Raw genomic sequence first — 18,268 nt, forward strand, 5'->3', positions numbered from 1 at the left:
AGGAAGCCTCTGCTTTTGGCTTGCGACGCATCACCGTACGGAGTCGGCGCGGTTCTATCGCAAACTGACGAGCAAGGAAGGGAAGCTCCCATCGCCTTCGCCTCACGTACGTTGTCGCAAGCAGAACGCAACTACGCGCAACTTGACAAAGAAGGGCTAGCCATCGTCTACGCGGCGACACATTTTCACCAGTACATTGCCGGCCGGAAGGTGACCTTTATAACCGATCACCGACCGCTATTGGGCATTCTGGGACCACTAAGGCCTATGCCACCAACTTTGTCTCCGCGAATGACACGTTGGTGCATCAAACTCTCAGCGTACGACTACGCTCTGGTCTACCGCAATGGGAGTAAACATCAAAACGCCGATGCGCTAAGCAGTCTGCCACTAGACGCAACTGTTGACGAACCATTTCCACCAGGAGACGTTCTGATGTTCGAAGCACTGCCAGAACCTCCGCTTACAGCAGGCACAGTTGCAGCATCTACGCAGAAGTGCGCAGCTCTCCGGCTAGTTTACACAGCTGTTCAACAAGGCAACGTGCATAAACTCAAAGGGGACAACTTCGACGCTTACCGCAGGCGAGCTACAGAGTTGAGCACCCATCGCGGCTGCATCATATTTGGGTCCCGAGTTGTGATGCCGAGAGAACTACGCGCACAAGCTATGTCTCTCATCCACGCCGGACATCGGGGCATCGTTGCAATGAAAAAGTGTGCCAGAAGCTACATGTGGTGGCCTGGCATTGACAACGACATCGAAACAGTGGTGCGAGAATGCAAGCCTTGCCAGAGCAGCCGGAGCGCCCCGCCGAAAGCTCCTGTCCCAGAATGGGAAAAGCCAGACACACCATGGCACACACTGCACATTGATTTTGCAGGACCAATTGAGGGCTGCACTTTCCTTGTGGTCGTAGATGCCTACACAAAGTGGCTTGAGATAAGGCAAATGGGACAGACGACTTCGGCAGCAGTCATTGACAACCTCCGATCACTATTTGCAACGTTCGGCCTGCCGCGCAAGGTAGTGTCGGACAACGGAACACCGTTTGTGTCTGCGGAGATCCTCAAGTTTTATCGCGACAACGGGATCTCATCAGTTACATCGGCCCCCTACCACCCAGCGACAAACGGACAAGCCGAGCGCTACGTAGCCGAGCTAAAACGCGCCCTTGAAAGAGATCAGACAGGCTCGCTGCAGCGCCGCCTTGCGCGCTTTCTCTTCAAGCAGCACACGACGGTTCAGAGCACAACAGGCGAGACCCCCTCGAAAATGATGTTCGAGCGTGAAATGCGAACCCAGCTCACAGCCATCCTCCCCGAGCCAAAGGCAGAGACGTTCCGGGAAGAAAAAGCAATTCCGCGCTGCGGCACGCTTAATGAGGGGCAGCGCGTCCTCGCCCGACAGTTTCTGAAAAAGCCACGCTGGGAGGAAGCTACAATTGTCAGACGCATAGGCCTGCGCTCTTGGCTCGTCAACATACATGGCACAGTAGCACGCCGACATCTCAACCAGCTGCGTAGATTTACGACGCCGTCTGAGAGCTGTCCGCCAGCGGAGAGAACACGTGCACCATCTTCCCACATAGCCTGGCACCTCTTCCCGGGAGAAGAGACTTCGCCCAGGACAGACCTAGGAGACACAGCGAACAACAGCCAGCCTACAAGTGTTTCTCCCCCGAGCGCACAAAGCCAGCGCGCCTCCACGCGTGAGCGCCGACCCCCTGCACGATACCAGGCAACTTTCTAAGGGGGAAGGAAGTGTTGTGTCCCCTTATTGCTTTTGTGTGTGTAACGACCACTCGCATCCTCCTCCTAACGACCACTCGCATCCTCCTCCTAACGACCACTCGCATCCTCCTCCTAACGACCACTTGCCCCTCGTCGCACGCTGTCGCCAGATGCCCCCCCATGGTGCGCCCCTGCATCCTCCTCCTGTTTTGGGAAGCCACTCCCTCCCGTGGACGCTTCTCCGCTCCCTCCTTTCTTCGGGCGGCCAGTTCGGCTCCTGCCTCGGTCGACGCTGGTCGCACCCTCATCGGCTTTAAATAAACGAAGTCTTAAAGTACCGTGTGCGTCTTTCGCTGCATCCAACACAGCGACCGGACACGACACTACCCCATTAGTTAGCACAGGGAAGATAGAGCTGTATGCTTTTCTCTTGAGAGATACTGGTAAACTGCCATTTGTGATCTGAGAGTACCTGCCAAAAGCATTCCACCCCATTCTTATTCTTATTTTTAGTTATTCCACTCTCGTGGTCCTGATCTGCGGTCACTACCTGCCCTAGACGTGTTCTTTTACCACTTCCAGTGCCTCGCTACCAATCGTAAACCGCTGCTCAGCCAGTCAGTACTAATCGATTATGGGTATTTCGTTAGGAACGGCTGGAAGCCATGACATTGGGGTTTCTCAGCACCATTTGAAAGTTGTTAGGGTCTCCCAGAGCTAAAGAGCTCCTGGTGTAGTTTTTACTGAGTACTGCACTACTTTTGCTGACTGCCATATTTGCACGTCCCACGCAGGTTGCCTCCTTGCAGTCTCAGCTGTCGTCATCGGATAAAAGGTACAAAGAGCTAGAGTGCAAGGCGGCCACTGCCAAGGCCACCATAAAGCGCCAGGAGCGGGAGTGGCGAGTGCTGGACGCCGAGGCGGAGAAGCTCCGCAACAAGCTGGCACACACTGAGGCAGAGGTGCAGCAGCTGAGCGGCGGTGCTCAGCGTGTGCAGGTACTGCTTTCTCTGAAAATTCCAGCTTCGCAGTGCATTGGAGAGAAGGTGGGCGTAGTGCGCTGAATGTTGCACTGCTGAAGGAAGTGGGACATGAATGGTCTTTCCTGGCTAAACTGCACTCTAGCTCAAGTTATGGGTGGAGGTGTCATGGGTTTATTACCATGCTTGAGAATGGTGCCTGCTTTTCTTCTGCAAAATAAATCTCAGTGCAGCATTATCGACACTAACAGTTTGTTAAAGGAGCAGAATTTTGCATTGAAAAGAGCAGTACAGACATCTCTTGCTGAAAGATTGAAGTGGAAACAACTTTGGTTACAGTTGCATGCCCCTATTGTCGTACTGCCGTCGTTTTAATGCGATAGCGTTAAAGGGCAAGTCTGGTGTTTTTTCACTATTATGAGGCATTGATCGCATCACATTCCTTGGGGCCCCGTACCTCTGGCATAACAAACTGTTTTTAAAAACACCAAGAACTGTTTTGAAAGATCAAAAACAGCAAACTGAATCCGAAACTGTTCATGACCAGAGACAATGCTTTGGTTGATGCAGCGATGATGTCACATAAAGTATTTGAAAAACACTCATACTCTTGTTGAAAGCCAGAAATAGCGACTCCAAACGATGGCTAAGTTTATGAAATGCATAATACGACCTAGTGCAAACTTTATAATTTATCACAAAGGGCAACAAGTGCAGAACTGCGCTTGTTGTGTACCCTTCTCGTCCTTATTTATGTGTGCACAGTTCTCTGTTGACAATGATTGACCGACTTACCCAACAACGCATTCTCTTAAACCTTATAACTTGCCGCCGCGGTGGCGCAGTGGTTAAGGTGCTCGGCTGCTGACCCAAAAGACGCGGGTTCGATCCCGGCCGCGGCGGCTGGAATTTCTTTGGAGGAGAAATTCTAGAGGCCCGTGTACTGTGCGATGTCAGTGCACGTTAAAGAACCCCAGGTGGTCGAAATTTCCGGAGCCCTCCACTACGGCGTCTCTCATAGCCTTAGTCGCTTTGGGACGTTAAACCTCAATAACCTAACCTAAACCTTATAACTTGTTGTTCATGCGGGGAGCGGTTAATAACTTATGATTACTGTTTGTGACATCACAAATACAGTGTTGCGCGCAAAAATCGCCTGAACTGAGGCCACGAAAACAGCAAACTCTACAGTCGATTTGCACAGGAGTTAATCTCCGCACAGCTCCGAAAGTTGATGGAGAGGATCCGGACAAAGAGGAAAGTATAGGGCAAAAGTTTCATTAGAATACGTTGACCTCGAAAAACCCCCGGGTTGCCCATTATGGCTCCCGTTCTGTAAAAAATCCGTGAGCAAAACAGCAGGTGGTCATCCTGCCACCTATGTCATGTGACCTTGTGGCTGCATCACAACCTGCCCACCGGATTGTGAGCAGGTGGCAGCTTGCCCTTGCGGATTGTGAGCAAACTGCCCACCATGGCAGGTGGCAGGTAAACCAATGATTCGTCATGAGAGGTTACTCGGGGAGAGCAACCTGGGTGTCACAATCTCCCCACCGATGGCTGTGTTTGAAACAGCTACCTACCAGGGTATGATCATTTCTGCATATACCAGGTGTCCCAGCTAAATGTAACCAAGCTTTTAAAAAACACAGAGTGTCCTAGTCGTCTGAAACCAAATGAGGGTTGTTTAGAGTCGCGTGACCTAGTCTGCTGTATTTTTTTTCGTTCTTCAAGGTTGACTGATTAGTTAAGATTAATTAACTAACTTTTTAATTATTGACCTGAGGAACAAAGTGTGAATGGAAAAGTTGTAGATCGCTTTGAGAAACAGCTTACTGAGACATTTGCAGCAAAGTAATATTTACGTAAAGTAGTTTTTACCGGCCTTTAACCATAACCCGCACAATAAGAAAAAGCTTCCACGTGACAACTGTGCCACTTCAACGTCCCAAGACGCGCCTTAAAGAATGAAATCTATTTTTTTTCTGGAGTCTTCTCCTCGATGAGACTTTGTGTGCACATTGGGGCAGAGAAGTGAGCAAGCAGCTGGTCACACGACAACTTTCTTTTAAGGCCAATAAATGAAGCTAGTACGTAAATCGTAACTTGACGGAAACAGCACTACTAGCGGTTTTTCGAGGTGATCTAAAACTTTTGCATGGACACTTTCTTCGTGAAGTTAATAATTAAAAAGTTAGCTAATTAAACTTAACTAATTAAGTAACTTTGAAGAGCGAAAAAAATACTCAAGACTAGGTCACGCGACTATGAACAACCCTGAGTTGGTTTCACTGGACTAGGACGCTTCGCCTTTTTTGAAAGTTTGGTTAGATTTAGTTGGGACACCCGGTATATGAGCTTTAGGCAAAGTGCTGTTGTACTCTTCAGGGTAGGTTAAGCGTCATGTGATGGTGAAAGAACAGTATCCATGTCTGCGAAGTGATATGCAAAGAGGACCCCAGGACGCTCAAGGGACCCATTAATGTTATTGAGTCATACCCCTAAGGCGGAGCTCAAGTGTCCCCTCATGTTTTTCTTCAAGAGAGTTCTGCTGTCTTGGTCCAGCACCACTGTAGACGGCGCCATACTTCCTTTTACTTTTCAAAAAAAGAAGCGAGTGCTGCACTCAGACTGGCCATTCACTCAAAGCCATCACCAATGGTGCGGCTCGGACCAACCTGTCTCTTTGACGAGACAATTGCCATGCGCATGTACAGTGGTGAAACAGGGTGAGTAGTAGAGGGGTCAAAAGCGGATTTTACCCATGACCCCTTCATCATCTCTGGTGGAAAAATCAAAGATTATTGATAACATTATAATAATAATGTACGGGTGCGTCCTCGAAGCTCAGGTCGGAGGCCGTTGATCGAAGACGCGTCACGGCAGGCACACACCCAGAGTCACTCCGGAACCAGCACAGCACTTCGTTCACCTCTTTGTTGCACCGCGTGAATGGATGCCGGTAGTTCCCATTACAATAATAATAATGATAATAATAATAATAATAATAATAATAATAATTAGCACCAGTAAAGAGCACCAGAAATGGCGATGGAAGCTGGGAGCACTGTCCAGCTGAGAAAAGATGTGAAAGCACCTGAAGTCTCGAAAGCAGCCTGGGGTCCCATGCTCGCTGTCTAGCTTGCAGAAAAGAAACAGGAGGAAGAAGCTCCTGTTCCGCAGCCCAAAGACCTGGCTAACACAGGTAGACGAATTCCACCACCTATGATCCACCCGTTGATGCGTTATGGCCTTGCTGAAAATGTATTTCAGATGTACATCTACTCTCTAAGGTCACAATATGGTATGTTTTTTTTTTCTTCTTCTGGAAGGGACTAGCCCAGTGTTTAGGAAGATCCCCCTAAGTGGAGTTTTCTGTGGGATCGCGCTGACAAGCTAAGACCCCCCCCCCCCCCCCCCCATGCGCACACACACACACACATGCGCACACAGTATTTGGTTCATTTATATGCACCTTTCAGAGCCTGCGAAAGGATGCGTTTTAAAAGTTTGAGGTTTTTTAATTGATTGCAGGAGCTGGAGACTGCACTCCAGGACCTGCGCCGAGAGTTGACGGAGAAGCAAGAAGACTCCATAGCTGCTTGGAGCCGGGTCTCCTCTCTCAAGGCTGAGCTGGACAAGAGCAAGGAGTCCGTCGCCTGGCTGCGCTCTCGAATGCGCATCTACAAGTCACGGATTTCAGAGCTGTGAGGATGCTTGATTGGTCTGAATTGGACTGACTTTTTTTTTTGTCCCCTCCCCCCATAAGCTGAAATTACTGGTCGTTGCATCTTCATTGCAACCTGAGTACAGGGGTGGTATTCTCCCGGTGTCGCCTTTTGCGACATGTCGCATTCGCTCTTCGCTGATTGGCTCGAGCCGCGGTGACGGCGGCGTGACGACACGGACCAGCCTTCCTGCTACGTCATCGTGTCGTCGCCCCAATTTACTACGCTTAGTCGAACAACGGAATGCGCTGAAGCGATTCGCGCGGGCGACGGGCTACCATTAGCGTACGAACGCAATCGGCAGTTGCGGCTTTTGCGCCCTTGGCGTGAAAACATGGCGACGTCCTTTCAAGCGAGAGCCGCCCGCTTCAGCCAATTCAGCAGTCCTTGCGATTCCAGTCGGCATGTTTACCGGCAACTACTGGTGTTGTTACTTTTCGCTATGACTTACCTTGCTTCGACGATAAAGTTTAAGCTGCAATTCAGCTTAGTTTTTTAGGTACGCTCTCGATTCTGGAGCGCGCAAGCCTAATGGCACCTCCAGCTACACTGCTACCGTCTGCAACTGCCCGAAACGCAGCCGAAACCTAGCACAACCGTCCAGAACGAAAGAAAAATAGATTTGGAGCTTTTTCGCGGTGTTTTATAGACTTAAATGAAGTAAAGCGAGTTTATATTAAATTTGCAAACGTTTTTTTGAACATTAGACGTCATGTGATGGCAAATATTCTTGCTATAAAAGATACGAAACTACTGCTGCTAGTGGATCAGCAGTGGTAAATTGTCGCTTCTCGGAGTGAATGAACGCACCGCAGACGAAAGTGCCGGCGGCTTTTTCCGTTTCTTCGAGCATCTGTAAGCACTTTTTTAGGCCCCGCCCATATGCGACATGTCGCAAAAGGCGACACCGGCAGAATACCGCCCCAGCCTAACTTGCACTCTTATTTCACGCCGCCGAATTGGCATTTTGTGGTAGGCTCCGTTTCATGCCTTGTTTGGTTTTTGCAGTGCTTGCGTTTTTTGTTTATTGTATTCTCCGCTTCTTGTCGGAAGTGTTGCGATGGACAGGGGAGTGTCCCAGAGATTCAGCCTATTACAGTAGAATTTCGATGATAGGAACACGGTTGACACAAATTTCAGCATGATACGAATTCTTGAAATTCCCCGGCCAGAGTCGATTGTGTACAATGTGCAGAATTTCAGATTGTCTGAACTACCTCCCGCACCACTACGGATGATACGAATGCTCGAGCCACGACCACACCCTCGAGCACTGAACACTGCCCGTACATCAGAGGCTCCGCGGTCGCTAGTCGTGCTGTACTCGCAGGGAGAACTAAGCGGAGATCTCCAGTTGCTCTGTATGCGTTGCGAGTAGCGAGTTGTTACCACGCAGCTGTTAATCCCGTTAGCTCAGATCTGCATAAATTAATTTCCCTTGCTTCTACATACGAATTTTCTTCGCTTTGGATGATACGAAATTTTGGGGGACGCAAATTTTTTCGCGGCCCCTAGAGATTTGTATCATTGAAATTCTGCTGTGTGCTGTTGAGAAAAGAATTATAGCCGTAGCACGTGGTGCTAACATATAGTTTGTTATACCTGAGCTTGTTGTGCAAATTTTTGATCCTTCACGAACTGAGACAGCTTCTTTCTGGCCCGGCCTGTTTCTAAAGAGTACCCTTCACTTGTACTGGGACGTTTACCTTTTAAGCTTGATAGATTAGAGTAAAAGTTTCAGGGTCTTAATTAGGTTAAGCTGACTATAGTGCGAAAGCGTAGGAAGTATTAGTGGACAAAGAAGACTATGCAGTGCACAGAGTGAGAGTGGGTTGCAGTTTGACATGAGGCATGTTCGGCTGCGGTGGTAGCCTAGGGATCTCGTGCAGCAGCCGCGAAGCTGATCTGTTCGCTTCGCTGCGGGTTCAAGTGCCAGTCGTGGATATTGATTTTATTCCTTTTTAACTTAGCGTTGTGTCGCTATTGCTAGGCAATGGTACAAGGCCCAAAGATGACAAGATTCTTGGTGTTGGCGAGCGCATGAGTACTTTCGGTCTAAAATTTGTTTCTTCATTTCAAAGGAATGGAACTTCAAAACAATCGATGACAAGTGCTGTTTCAGAAGGCATCAATCCCATCTGCTCATTGAACTAAGTCTTTCGTAATGCTCGTTTTAAAGCAGTCTGAAATTACATTTACTAGCTTTTCCTGTCTGCTGCCATGTCTGCTCCCATCTTGTCTGCTCCCAGCACTCTGCTGCTGACCCGAAAGACGCAGGTTCGATCCCAGCTGTGGCAGTTGCATTTTGGTGGAGGCTAAATGCTAGAGGCCCGTGTGCTGTGCAGTGTCAGTGTACTTAAAAAATGACAGCTGGTCGAAGTTATTCGGAGCCTTTGTTACGGCATTCCTCATAGCCTTAGTCACTTTGGGATGTTAAATCCTATAAACTAAACCAAACTAATTGATTGTGACTGCTCTTTTTTCATTTTAGCAGTGTGTGAATGAGCTCCTTCTAAGAAGGCAACATATCGCTGGGTTTTCTGCAGCTATTTTTCAGTTATCTGTTTTTGGACAACGTTAACCTCTATACTCCATTTCATACATATCAGTCAGCGCTGCGGAGGCTGTGGAAGTAGTTCATCCGCGAAACTATATTATTACTGCGCCACATATCGTTCGTTCTTCTCGAAACTTCGGTGAGTGTTCGAACGAGAACAAATAGCAGTATAAAATGATGTGGTAGCATTGAAAATCACAGTTGAAGTTGTGAGGCACTCTGTCTTCGGGCCCTCTGGCTATAAGTTTCACTGAGTGTGGACTACTTTTTGGGTGCAGATTAAGTAAGACCGATTTGCTCTACCAACTGCGTGTCATATCGCCATGAGTCTCAGGATGAAATTGTGGCAAGGGGTAGAACGGAAGTCCAGATGGTGCCAGCCACCTGGACTGGTGGCCACCAGCCATCAGGTTTGTCACAACGAAATATGCTTGTGATCACTTAGTTGTATGGCAAACTATTTTTTCGGTGAGCACTTAGCCTGTGCTAGCAGGTGCGTTAGCTTTGGCAGCGTTGCCTGCTGTGTATGCAACGGAGTGTCGGTCTCCTGACAGCAAAAGCAACTGGCCAGATGCATCAGAACACTGAACAAGTTAAAATCAGCACTCCTGGGTATGGGAACAGCGGTAGGCTTGTGTTCCTTGATATCTTAGTGAACATAGAAATATCATTACTTACGTGCACAGGCAGACGCATTCTGTGAGACATTCGCGTGATAAAACTGCTCCCGTGCCTGCTTGAAGGCACAGTCTGCTGATGTGTTTTTATCCAGCAAGGTTGATGATGTAGGTGATGTGCAACCCTTGTGCAATGGGGGCAGTGGTTCAGCAGGATGGCCAGAACAGTCTGAAGGCTGTGCTGCCGGCTTGGCCGTTGTCAAGTACAAGCACCACCAGAGTACTGTTAGTCAGATACAACTCAACAACGAAGCGGATATGTCCCTCTAAGGCGGCCCTTCAGCCAGTGGCGTCGACCGATTGTCATTATGTTGGGGTTAATCCCTTTGCACCCGCCACTGTGACATCACCGAGGAGTAGCAGATGAGAGGGGATTAACCATGGATGAATTGGATTAACCAGGGCGTCGTTGAAATGGGTCTACACCAATGGTTGAAGGGCCTCCTTTGCGGGGCACCTGCTGCTCCATTCTTGAGTTGCACCAGACTGTAGTTGGAGCCATTTATCGCTCGCTAAGATGAAGGCACGCTGCTGTGAAACAGCCACGTGACGACGCTGTGCCCACACCGACTGCGAGAATTAAGTGCCATGTGGCAAAATTTAGCACTACCCGAGGTGTGCCAAGTGTAACACGAAACTGCTGAAGTGCTTCAGGTCACTAGATTCTGCCCGCAACTGTTTGGCTCTGATCTGCTTGTAGTGCTTGTGAGGCGTTATTCTGTGTCCCCAAGGAGTGGAGTTTGCCTTCTGTCTATACTCTCTACATCATCGCAAAACTTGGGCAGACTATGCTGTGATCTGCCAACCTCCGTTCTTGATTCCTGTGGGCTCCACCATGAAATGCAGGGAGAATCCCGGCGCCTCAACAAGCAACAAGGAGGAGCGTGAAGGTGTTAGTGGCGTTGCTACCCCAGCGACGCCTTCCAAGTCTGGAGTGATGCAGCACACGCCCGTCGTCACGCAGCTGAGCGTCCACGCCCAAAGTCCAAACAAGGCGGAGTTTTGCATGACTGTGTCAGCATGCAGGGACGACAAATCTGCTTCGGGCACCCCTGCTGCGAAGCTGTTTAAGAGGACATTGTCAAAGCAAGCGTCGGCCACGAAGTCCTCTGACGATCGCGTGGCCTCTGCTGCTTCCAGGCCAGCAACAGTGGCAACAAAGCGGTCACTCTTTTCCCAGCCGAGGTGAGAACACCCTGCTAGTCCGTTTTTCTGCTGAGGGTTTGTCTCAAGTATTAACAATCTTCTGTCTAGTTTCGGCAATCTATCCGTGGTGCATGGTGTTTAGTAGAATGCACACCTTACCTGCACACCTTACCTTTGGGCCGATCGCCTTGGGTAATGCGAAAGGCTTTTAAAAAGTGCTGAGCAACCTCATGTTTCTTGGCTTCCATCTTTTCCTTCCTAAAATGAGTGATAAAAAGTGTGTGCGAATGCATGGGCCCTTAGAAAAGGCCCAGTGCTAAAAGTAATCTGCTATAAGCAATTGGAGCGATTCGTCCCAAAGTACAGTTGGCAAAGCGATATGGGGGAGGGGGGGGGGGGTAAAATTAGGCACACAAACAAAAGCTAATATCTTGGAAGCTCGGCAAAGGAGGCCACTTACTAATAAAATTTTCTTTTCCTTTCTTAAAAATTTTTTTCCTCTTGCCCTAGTTAGGGCCTAGGCATTCATGAAAAAAGTGAGCTACCGAAGTAGGTGTGAACGACTGGACATTAAGGAATTATTTGGAGCTGCAAATCATAATAGGGCAAAACAAAAGGAACAAGCGAGCTTTGTCCGGAACAAAGGCTTAACCCTTTAGGGCCAGTGGGCTGTGTATTTGAGAGCTGTGATAAATAGGCCGTGTTTTTATTTTTGTGGAGTCTCAAAGAGAACCGCGAAGGTATTAAGGCGAAAGGCTTTAATGGCTCCTGCTCGCGGTGTCCGTCCATGCGCTGGAGTCATGCCAACTGTGGCCTCTCCTCCGTGCAGCGGCGCAACCTCCTCCCCTCTTTAGCAACCGGCGCACCGGTCGGGGGTGCAGCTGTGCATAGCAACCGTGACGTCACAGAGTAGTGGTAGAATGAGCGCGCGCGCGTCGGCGGTGGCAGCTGCACCGCCGCTCCTTCGCCAGACGTCTCGTTGCAGTCAAGTGAGTGAGACGCATGGCTCCTAAGCGGCCCAGTGATTCTGCGCCAAGCGGTTCGGGGAAGCGGCAGTGGGTTGGCCACAAGGCTTTCTCCAAGCACACTTCAGAATTTCCGAAGTGTCTTCGGTAATTTTTAGTAATGTCAGTGCTTTTAATTCTTCAATTTTTGCGTCTTCTGCTGTTGTGATAGTGCTCCTCCCCGGGTGCATTATCTGGCATTGTTCCATCCGAATTTTGCATGCAATTGCAGCCGTGCCCAGCCTTCCAAGCCACAGGAGACCCAGACATCGACGAGCAGGGGGGCGCCCTCGTCAGCTTCCATTGCAGGGGTGGTGACGAGAAACCGCCGCGCCACCGCTTCCTCCTCCAGGATTGGCCCGGTGCAAGAGCAAGCGGCTGGCACCAAAACGGCAACGCCAGCGCAACAGCGTGGACTTCCCCATTGTGAGTGTTAAGGGGTGACATTTTGAAGGTTTTTTTCACAAGTAGGTTTTTACCAAACAAAAACAAACTTATTTGCAGCGAAGCTTGAATGCCGTCGAAATTGCCCTAGAATAAATGTTTGGAGCAGAGATTTTGAATCATCTTCACATGCGGGCTGCACTGACCAGCTTTCTACAAGCATTGACGAACATGCGAACTGCTTGAACACTTGCGAAAGTGTTGTTGAACCAGTAGCAAAAATAAACTGTGAATGTGTTGGATAGGCAGACTTGGGCTTTGTACCGCACCATTATTTCCTAAGTGTGTAATAAGAACTGGGGAATGAGTCAGACAACTAGGCAGCTAAAAAAAATCCGATGAAGAATTGTCACAGTGTGTGAGCATAATGAATTTTGTGACCTTGCCACTCTACAGTAAAACCTGGTTCATACGTTCCCGGTTCATACAATTTCCCGGTTTATAAGCTCGATTTCAGGCAGTGAAAATGTCCCTCAGAGTTGCACTATTTTTCTTGTGGTTATTACTTTCCTGGATTACAAGATTTCCCAGCTACTGCATTCGAAATTTCAACAAACTGTAGTCGTATAGTACTATCAGCGAGCAAACGAACATGTGCTAACATGCGAGTGGGCCAAGCCTGGGTGCACTGGACATGAAGTGCCGGAATGCAGCGGCAGTCCCCTGCCATGGTGGTTTCATTGCAGTGCACACATGCAAAGGGGAAAAGTAGTAATCAAAAAATAAACTGTGCTAACGTTTGAGTGGGCCATTCCAGAGCACTTCGCAGCACTTAAGGGCTAGGGGCCGAAGAATCAGAACTGCAGTGGTGCACTTGCATACGAGCGGGCCATGTCTAGAGAATGTAGCGTGGAGAGAAACAACACTCCAACAGTCAGCTACTATGGTGGCTTCTCCACAATGCATCGGTGCAATGAGGCGAAGCAAAACAACAAAATGGACAAGAGATCTGCCTTTGTCCAGCCTCATTTTGCAGTTTTTGTTCTTCATAATGTCCCACTAGCTGGCCTGCAGCTATGCCCAGCAAAGAGATACCGGCTTCTTTCACCATTGCCATCGGCGGATTGGTTGTTTTGCAAAGTTTCTTCAGTTTCTTCCATGCTACGGACAGCGCAAAAGCAGATTAATTCTGCAAGTGCTAGAAAAGGAGTGGTTCCGGCCTTGCTCCAAGAAATTCTAATTGACATTTTTTTGTGATGTGAAATTGTCAGTTGAAAAGTATACCTCATTCAACAATTACATTTTTCAAAATTAGGCGTTTTGGATCTACGGTTTCCTGAATAATACGTTTTTCTCTCATTTTCTTTGAAACGTATAAACGAGGTTTTACTGTACTTGGTATGGCTTGGCCTTTTTTTTCCTTTTGGATGAAGTGCTTTTTGCGTCGTGATACATGTCGCGTCTTGTGGTAGGCCCAGCTTCTTCAGCACAGGCATCTATCGCGGACAAAGAGAACTTCGTTGAAGGCCGGCGGGCGGAGGTGGCTTCGAAGCGTAAGCAGCTGGAATCGCCCCAAATGCGCCCAAACACGAGGCGCTCCAAGCAGTCTGCCGTCGGAATGTCTCCCTTCGGCAGGGGTCAGTTATTTCTTTTCCCCCCACAAAACGAATCCATCTTCATGGTCGGCTCTTGCTGCTTCACCCATGCTTAATGCCACTGCGCCATGCCACTGCTCCGTGCCGGCTTGCCTGTAGCACGATGGTGTGTGGGCTCGTCTTGGGAATGCTGCATTCTTGCTTGCTCTTGTCCGACGTTTATTTTTCTGTTTACGAGAGGTGTGGTGCTACACATGGCTTGGTTCTGCATTCTGCAAAGAGTGTTATCAGCTGCACTCTCGGTAAGCCTATCGTGTTACAACGTAACAAGCTCAGAGCAAGCCAAACGACTCAAAAGTCCTGCCACACGAAAAAAAAAATGCTCTATTTATCAGCAGCTTGTCACTGCCAATAACATTTTGTTATGGTGGAACCATTTGATGGGCACCATATTGTATACCTGTCTATTGCCATATGTAGTCGTGTGGCCTGTTTACATGTTATATGACGGGCTTTATGTTTTCAGTGGGAAGAGAGACATTACAGATCAGCTTAGTTGCTCAGAAGTACACTTGGAAGACATGTCTGACAGCTTTTGTCGAGCATTTTTAAACTTTACTGCCTTTTTTACCTTTTTGTGTTTGTGTTAGGTTTAAGGCCTCACTTTACTGAGCTTGTATTAGCAAAGCCAGAACAATCTGCAGTGCATTGAGGTTAATGGGCACATTATGCGTTTCAGAAAACCACCACCATTATGCATCTCCTTGCACATACTAGTACTGTTGCACCCTTGCAGATGCTGTTGCATAGCGCTGTTGCACACAACATTGCACCCATGGGAAAAAGCACCTTGCCATTTGCATGCATCCTTCAGTGCCACACAACTGCCACATCGCAGTAGTGTCTAGCTGCTTGCCTTGTGGAAAATTTGCTGAATATATCTAGCTATTGCTGTGTATTGAAGCGTCATTATGGCTGTTGTGGTAATCGTCTTAGTGCGTATGTGGAGGCATGACTAGTGTCCGGTGATGGGTTTTCTACAGAGCCTCTTGCACAAACTCCTCCTCGTTCTTGCCTTGCCTCTTGCATGAAGCTTTTGTATTGTGATGTGGAATGTATTGCTGCAATAGCTCCCTACAACAAAGGTTCCAATTTGCAGGTGCCTATGGAAGTTTTTGGAACGGAAACGTCGCAGTGAACCTGAATTTTCTATCTGCCTGGAGGCGTTGCCTAACATTGATGCGCACTGTTAAGGCTGCACTGGGCAGTGCAGGGCACGCCCTTGATTTCATGGCTGCATGCTTGACCGCTGAGAAATTAAGCTTTTAAATGGTTTCCATGTTCCAGAAACTTCTGTCGGCAGCCAGTACGCTGTACTGGAAGACAGCTTTGGTGTCTTGATGAATGTACAGTGGACGCTTGTCAGTTCAAATTTCCAGTTTTTTTTAACTGATTTCCAGTCAGCACCAAGGGTTTTAAAGGCTGTCCTTAATTAGAAGCGCGTGTAATTTGAACAAATGTTTTTTTTTCTTTAATTCGAATTATTGATAGTTCACTGTATTGGAATTGAGCGAGCTTAGGTGAGTCTATCGCACGCTGATAGCAAAACCAGCATTCTTTGTGACAAGCCTTGTAATTGTGAAACAAGTGTTGTGCATTGTATAATTCTTCCAAACTTTGTAGAACAATTTGACCTAAACAGAATTCCAATACTCTTGTCAAATTAACTAATTTTGCGTCATTTTTAATTATTCTTATGAATACCACTCAAGTATAGTATTTGTATTAATTAATAATGTGTTTGCATATTGAGACTGCAGACTGTCTCAGTAATTTTGAATTAAAAAATAGAAAAAATTTGTTCAGCCGCCGCGGTGGCTCAGTGGTTATGGTGCTCGGCTGCTGACCCGAAAGACGCGGGTTCGATCCCGGCCGCGGCGGTTGAATTTCTTTGGAGGAGAAATTCGAGGTCCGTGTACTGTGCGATGTCAGTGCACGTTAAAGAACCCCAGGTGGTCGAAATTTCCGGAGCCCTCCACTACGGCGTCTCTCATAGCCTTAGTCGCTTTGGGACGTTAAACCCCATAAACCAACCAACCTTGTTCAAATTACGCACACTTCTAATTAAGGAGAGCCTTTGAAATTGTTGACTGGCCATTAGTTTGATGCAAGGCATCGCTGGAGCCTTTAAACATTGGCTAAGTCACTGGCTCCGGGGATGTTGAAAACGCTGCACTGCAGCTTTTTTTTTATATGCTGCCGCCATCACCAACTGATCTCATCAATTGCTTCCCATTTTTATTTTTGTTGCAAGCGGCAGTAGCATGCATGCTACTGCAGACATGCACAGTCAGAATTTAGCACCACTTCCTATGCACGTATACTATCAGGGACAAAAGTTTCCAGGACACATGAGCGGCAATCAAACTCGTTAGCTCGCTATCAGCTGGCGGCTTGAGACCATACTTGTGCAGGTGAAAGTCGGTGTCTGATAGTTAAATGGCTTGACCTCTGCTAGGCATAGTACTGAAGCGTCATGAGCACTTCTCACGCGTCCTAGAGACTTTTGTCCCCAATAGTACAATAGCCATGGGCATTTCACAAGAGTGCTGGGTTTATTTTTTGTGTCTCTAGATTCATCAAACATCCGGACCAGGGCAGGTTCAGGTGCAGATACACGAAAGGTGAGCTTGCATGATCCAGCAGAAGTTTGCATACGCTCATTGTGTTTTTACTACAAAAGTTTTTCGTCTTGTCTAGCTGTCGACACATTTCGTCATCTGTTGTAGCCTTTTCTTTTGCAGCATGGTATGCCACTTTATCATGCAGGCTCTTTTTGTTGCTAGATGAAATATGGGACTTCCCAAGGAAAGCTTTGTTATGAGAACAAAGTGCCTAACAAAAGTTTTGTTTCATTTGGTCATATGTAAAGTAGGAATTGCTTCTGACGAGCTGTAAACCTGGCACTGCATATTCTTCAGTATCGCTGTTGCTTTTCTGAAAAATGTGTGTCCTTTTGCGTAGTGTGCCGATAATTTCTTGTTCTCATTTTAAAATATTTTTTGCACAAGCGCAACAGGCACTGAGTGTTCATTTACTGATGTACCCTCAGGCCCATCGGCATTGCAGATAAAAGTGGGGACAACTCAAAAGAAAAATTCACTTAACTCTTTCCTTACCACGGGAAAAACGACCATTTTTCACATGTCTCAGACAAAATTTTTTTTAGAAAAGGTGTGATAGATAAAATTATATAAAATGCATAACAATAATTCAGATAGAATGCGCTTTATAATGAAATTTATTTGAACACATATTCTGCTTGAAATGCTGTGAAAAAAAATCAGTAAACACAACAAAAAGTAAAAAAGAAGAAAATTTTTGTGTTTATATGACAATAACTTTCCAAACACTTGTACTAAAAAAATTCTAGAAACTACAGAACAATTCAAATTCTTTCTAAAACATGGCATTACAGTTTGAAAATTATAACTTGAATAGTTTTCGAGCTATAATTTTTTTTCTTCATGCCTCTTGAAAAGGCTCGTTTGAGAGTGCCCTTTATATGATTTTTACAGTCCAACAAAAAAAAAATTGGAAGTGTAATGTTATGCGCCAAACGAAAGCTTGGTAAGCGTGGTTTAAAAAATACAAATCAAAACTTATTTAATTTACGTCAGAAATTCAAAAAAATATAAAACAACAAGTATAGGTGTGATATTGCGATATATAGTATGCGATAAGTATAGCTGCGATGTAGCTGCAGAATCGAAATCCGACGTTACAACATCTTCGTCCGAGTCACTGCTGCTCGGAGGGTCTTGAAAATCAGCTGCAGGGGCTGGAGAATCACGTGCAGCGGGACTCTTCCGAGCGCGCGAAGCGCCCCACCTCGACGCAAAGCCATCCTCACCGCGTATTATGTCGCAATAAACCTATGCTCCAAGGGCACTTCAAAAATGCACGACTGGCGGGGAAATTACGAACTAGGCCGAAAATGGAACTAACCGTCTGAACAACAAACCAGATGCGCCCGCACAAGCGGACAGGAAAAAGAAAGCGAAACTATCAGGCCAATGTTCCGGGATCGGTTTGCGCAGTTACAGCGTCTGAACCAAAATCCGACAATGCAACATCGTCACCAGAGACTCTACTACTCGTAGCATATATAATAATTGCAGTCAACGCAGTAGAATTGCGCGCAGCAAGGTTTTTCCGAGCGCGCGCCGTCTGCGCGCCCGACGCCATGCACGGAGCGTCCGCGCCGTACCCTCCGCTTCAAGGGCGTTTCAAAAATTCGCGCGTCGTGGGAAAATTGCTCTCTACGCAGAAACCGAAACTGTAGTCTCTGGAGAACAACTTATATGGCGCCACATCACCGTAACGGCTACAATGAGGAGCTTCGGTTCGCACAAACAGACCGGAACGAGGAATCTGAACGCACAGGCGAGCGTTCTGGGCTCT

At 47.5% G+C, this 18,268-nt stretch overlaps 1 protein-coding gene across 6 annotated transcripts in view; it reads left to right on the plus strand.

The window, feature by feature from the left end:
* The window catches only part of LOC149358468 (uncharacterized), a 54,018-nt gene that overhangs the window by 32,411 nt on the left and 3,339 nt on the right, over positions 1–18,268 (plus strand). For 3 of the 6 annotated variants that reach the window (XM_089570535.1, XM_089570536.1, XM_089570540.1), the window contains 6 exons: positions 2,528–2,731; positions 6,248–6,420; positions 10,522–10,860; positions 12,058–12,251; positions 13,682–13,846; positions 16,439–16,488. In XM_089570535.1, the coding sequence (XP_089426661.1) occupies positions 2,528–2,731; positions 6,248–6,420; positions 10,522–10,860; positions 12,058–12,251; positions 13,682–13,846; positions 16,439–16,488 (1,125 nt within the window). The remainder of the gene's footprint in view (positions 1–2,527; positions 2,732–6,247; positions 6,421–10,521; positions 10,861–12,057; positions 12,252–13,681; positions 13,847–16,438; positions 16,489–18,268) is intronic. The other 3 variants (XM_089570537.1, XM_089570538.1, XM_089570539.1) reach the window with 2 other exon arrangements.

This window comes from Amblyomma mixtum, chromosome 2 (genome assembly GCF_055824585.1).
Source record: "Amblyomma mixtum isolate Tamu chromosome 2, ASM5582458v1, whole genome shotgun sequence".
Taxonomy (NCBI): domain Eukaryota; kingdom Metazoa; phylum Arthropoda; class Arachnida; order Ixodida; family Ixodidae; genus Amblyomma; species Amblyomma mixtum.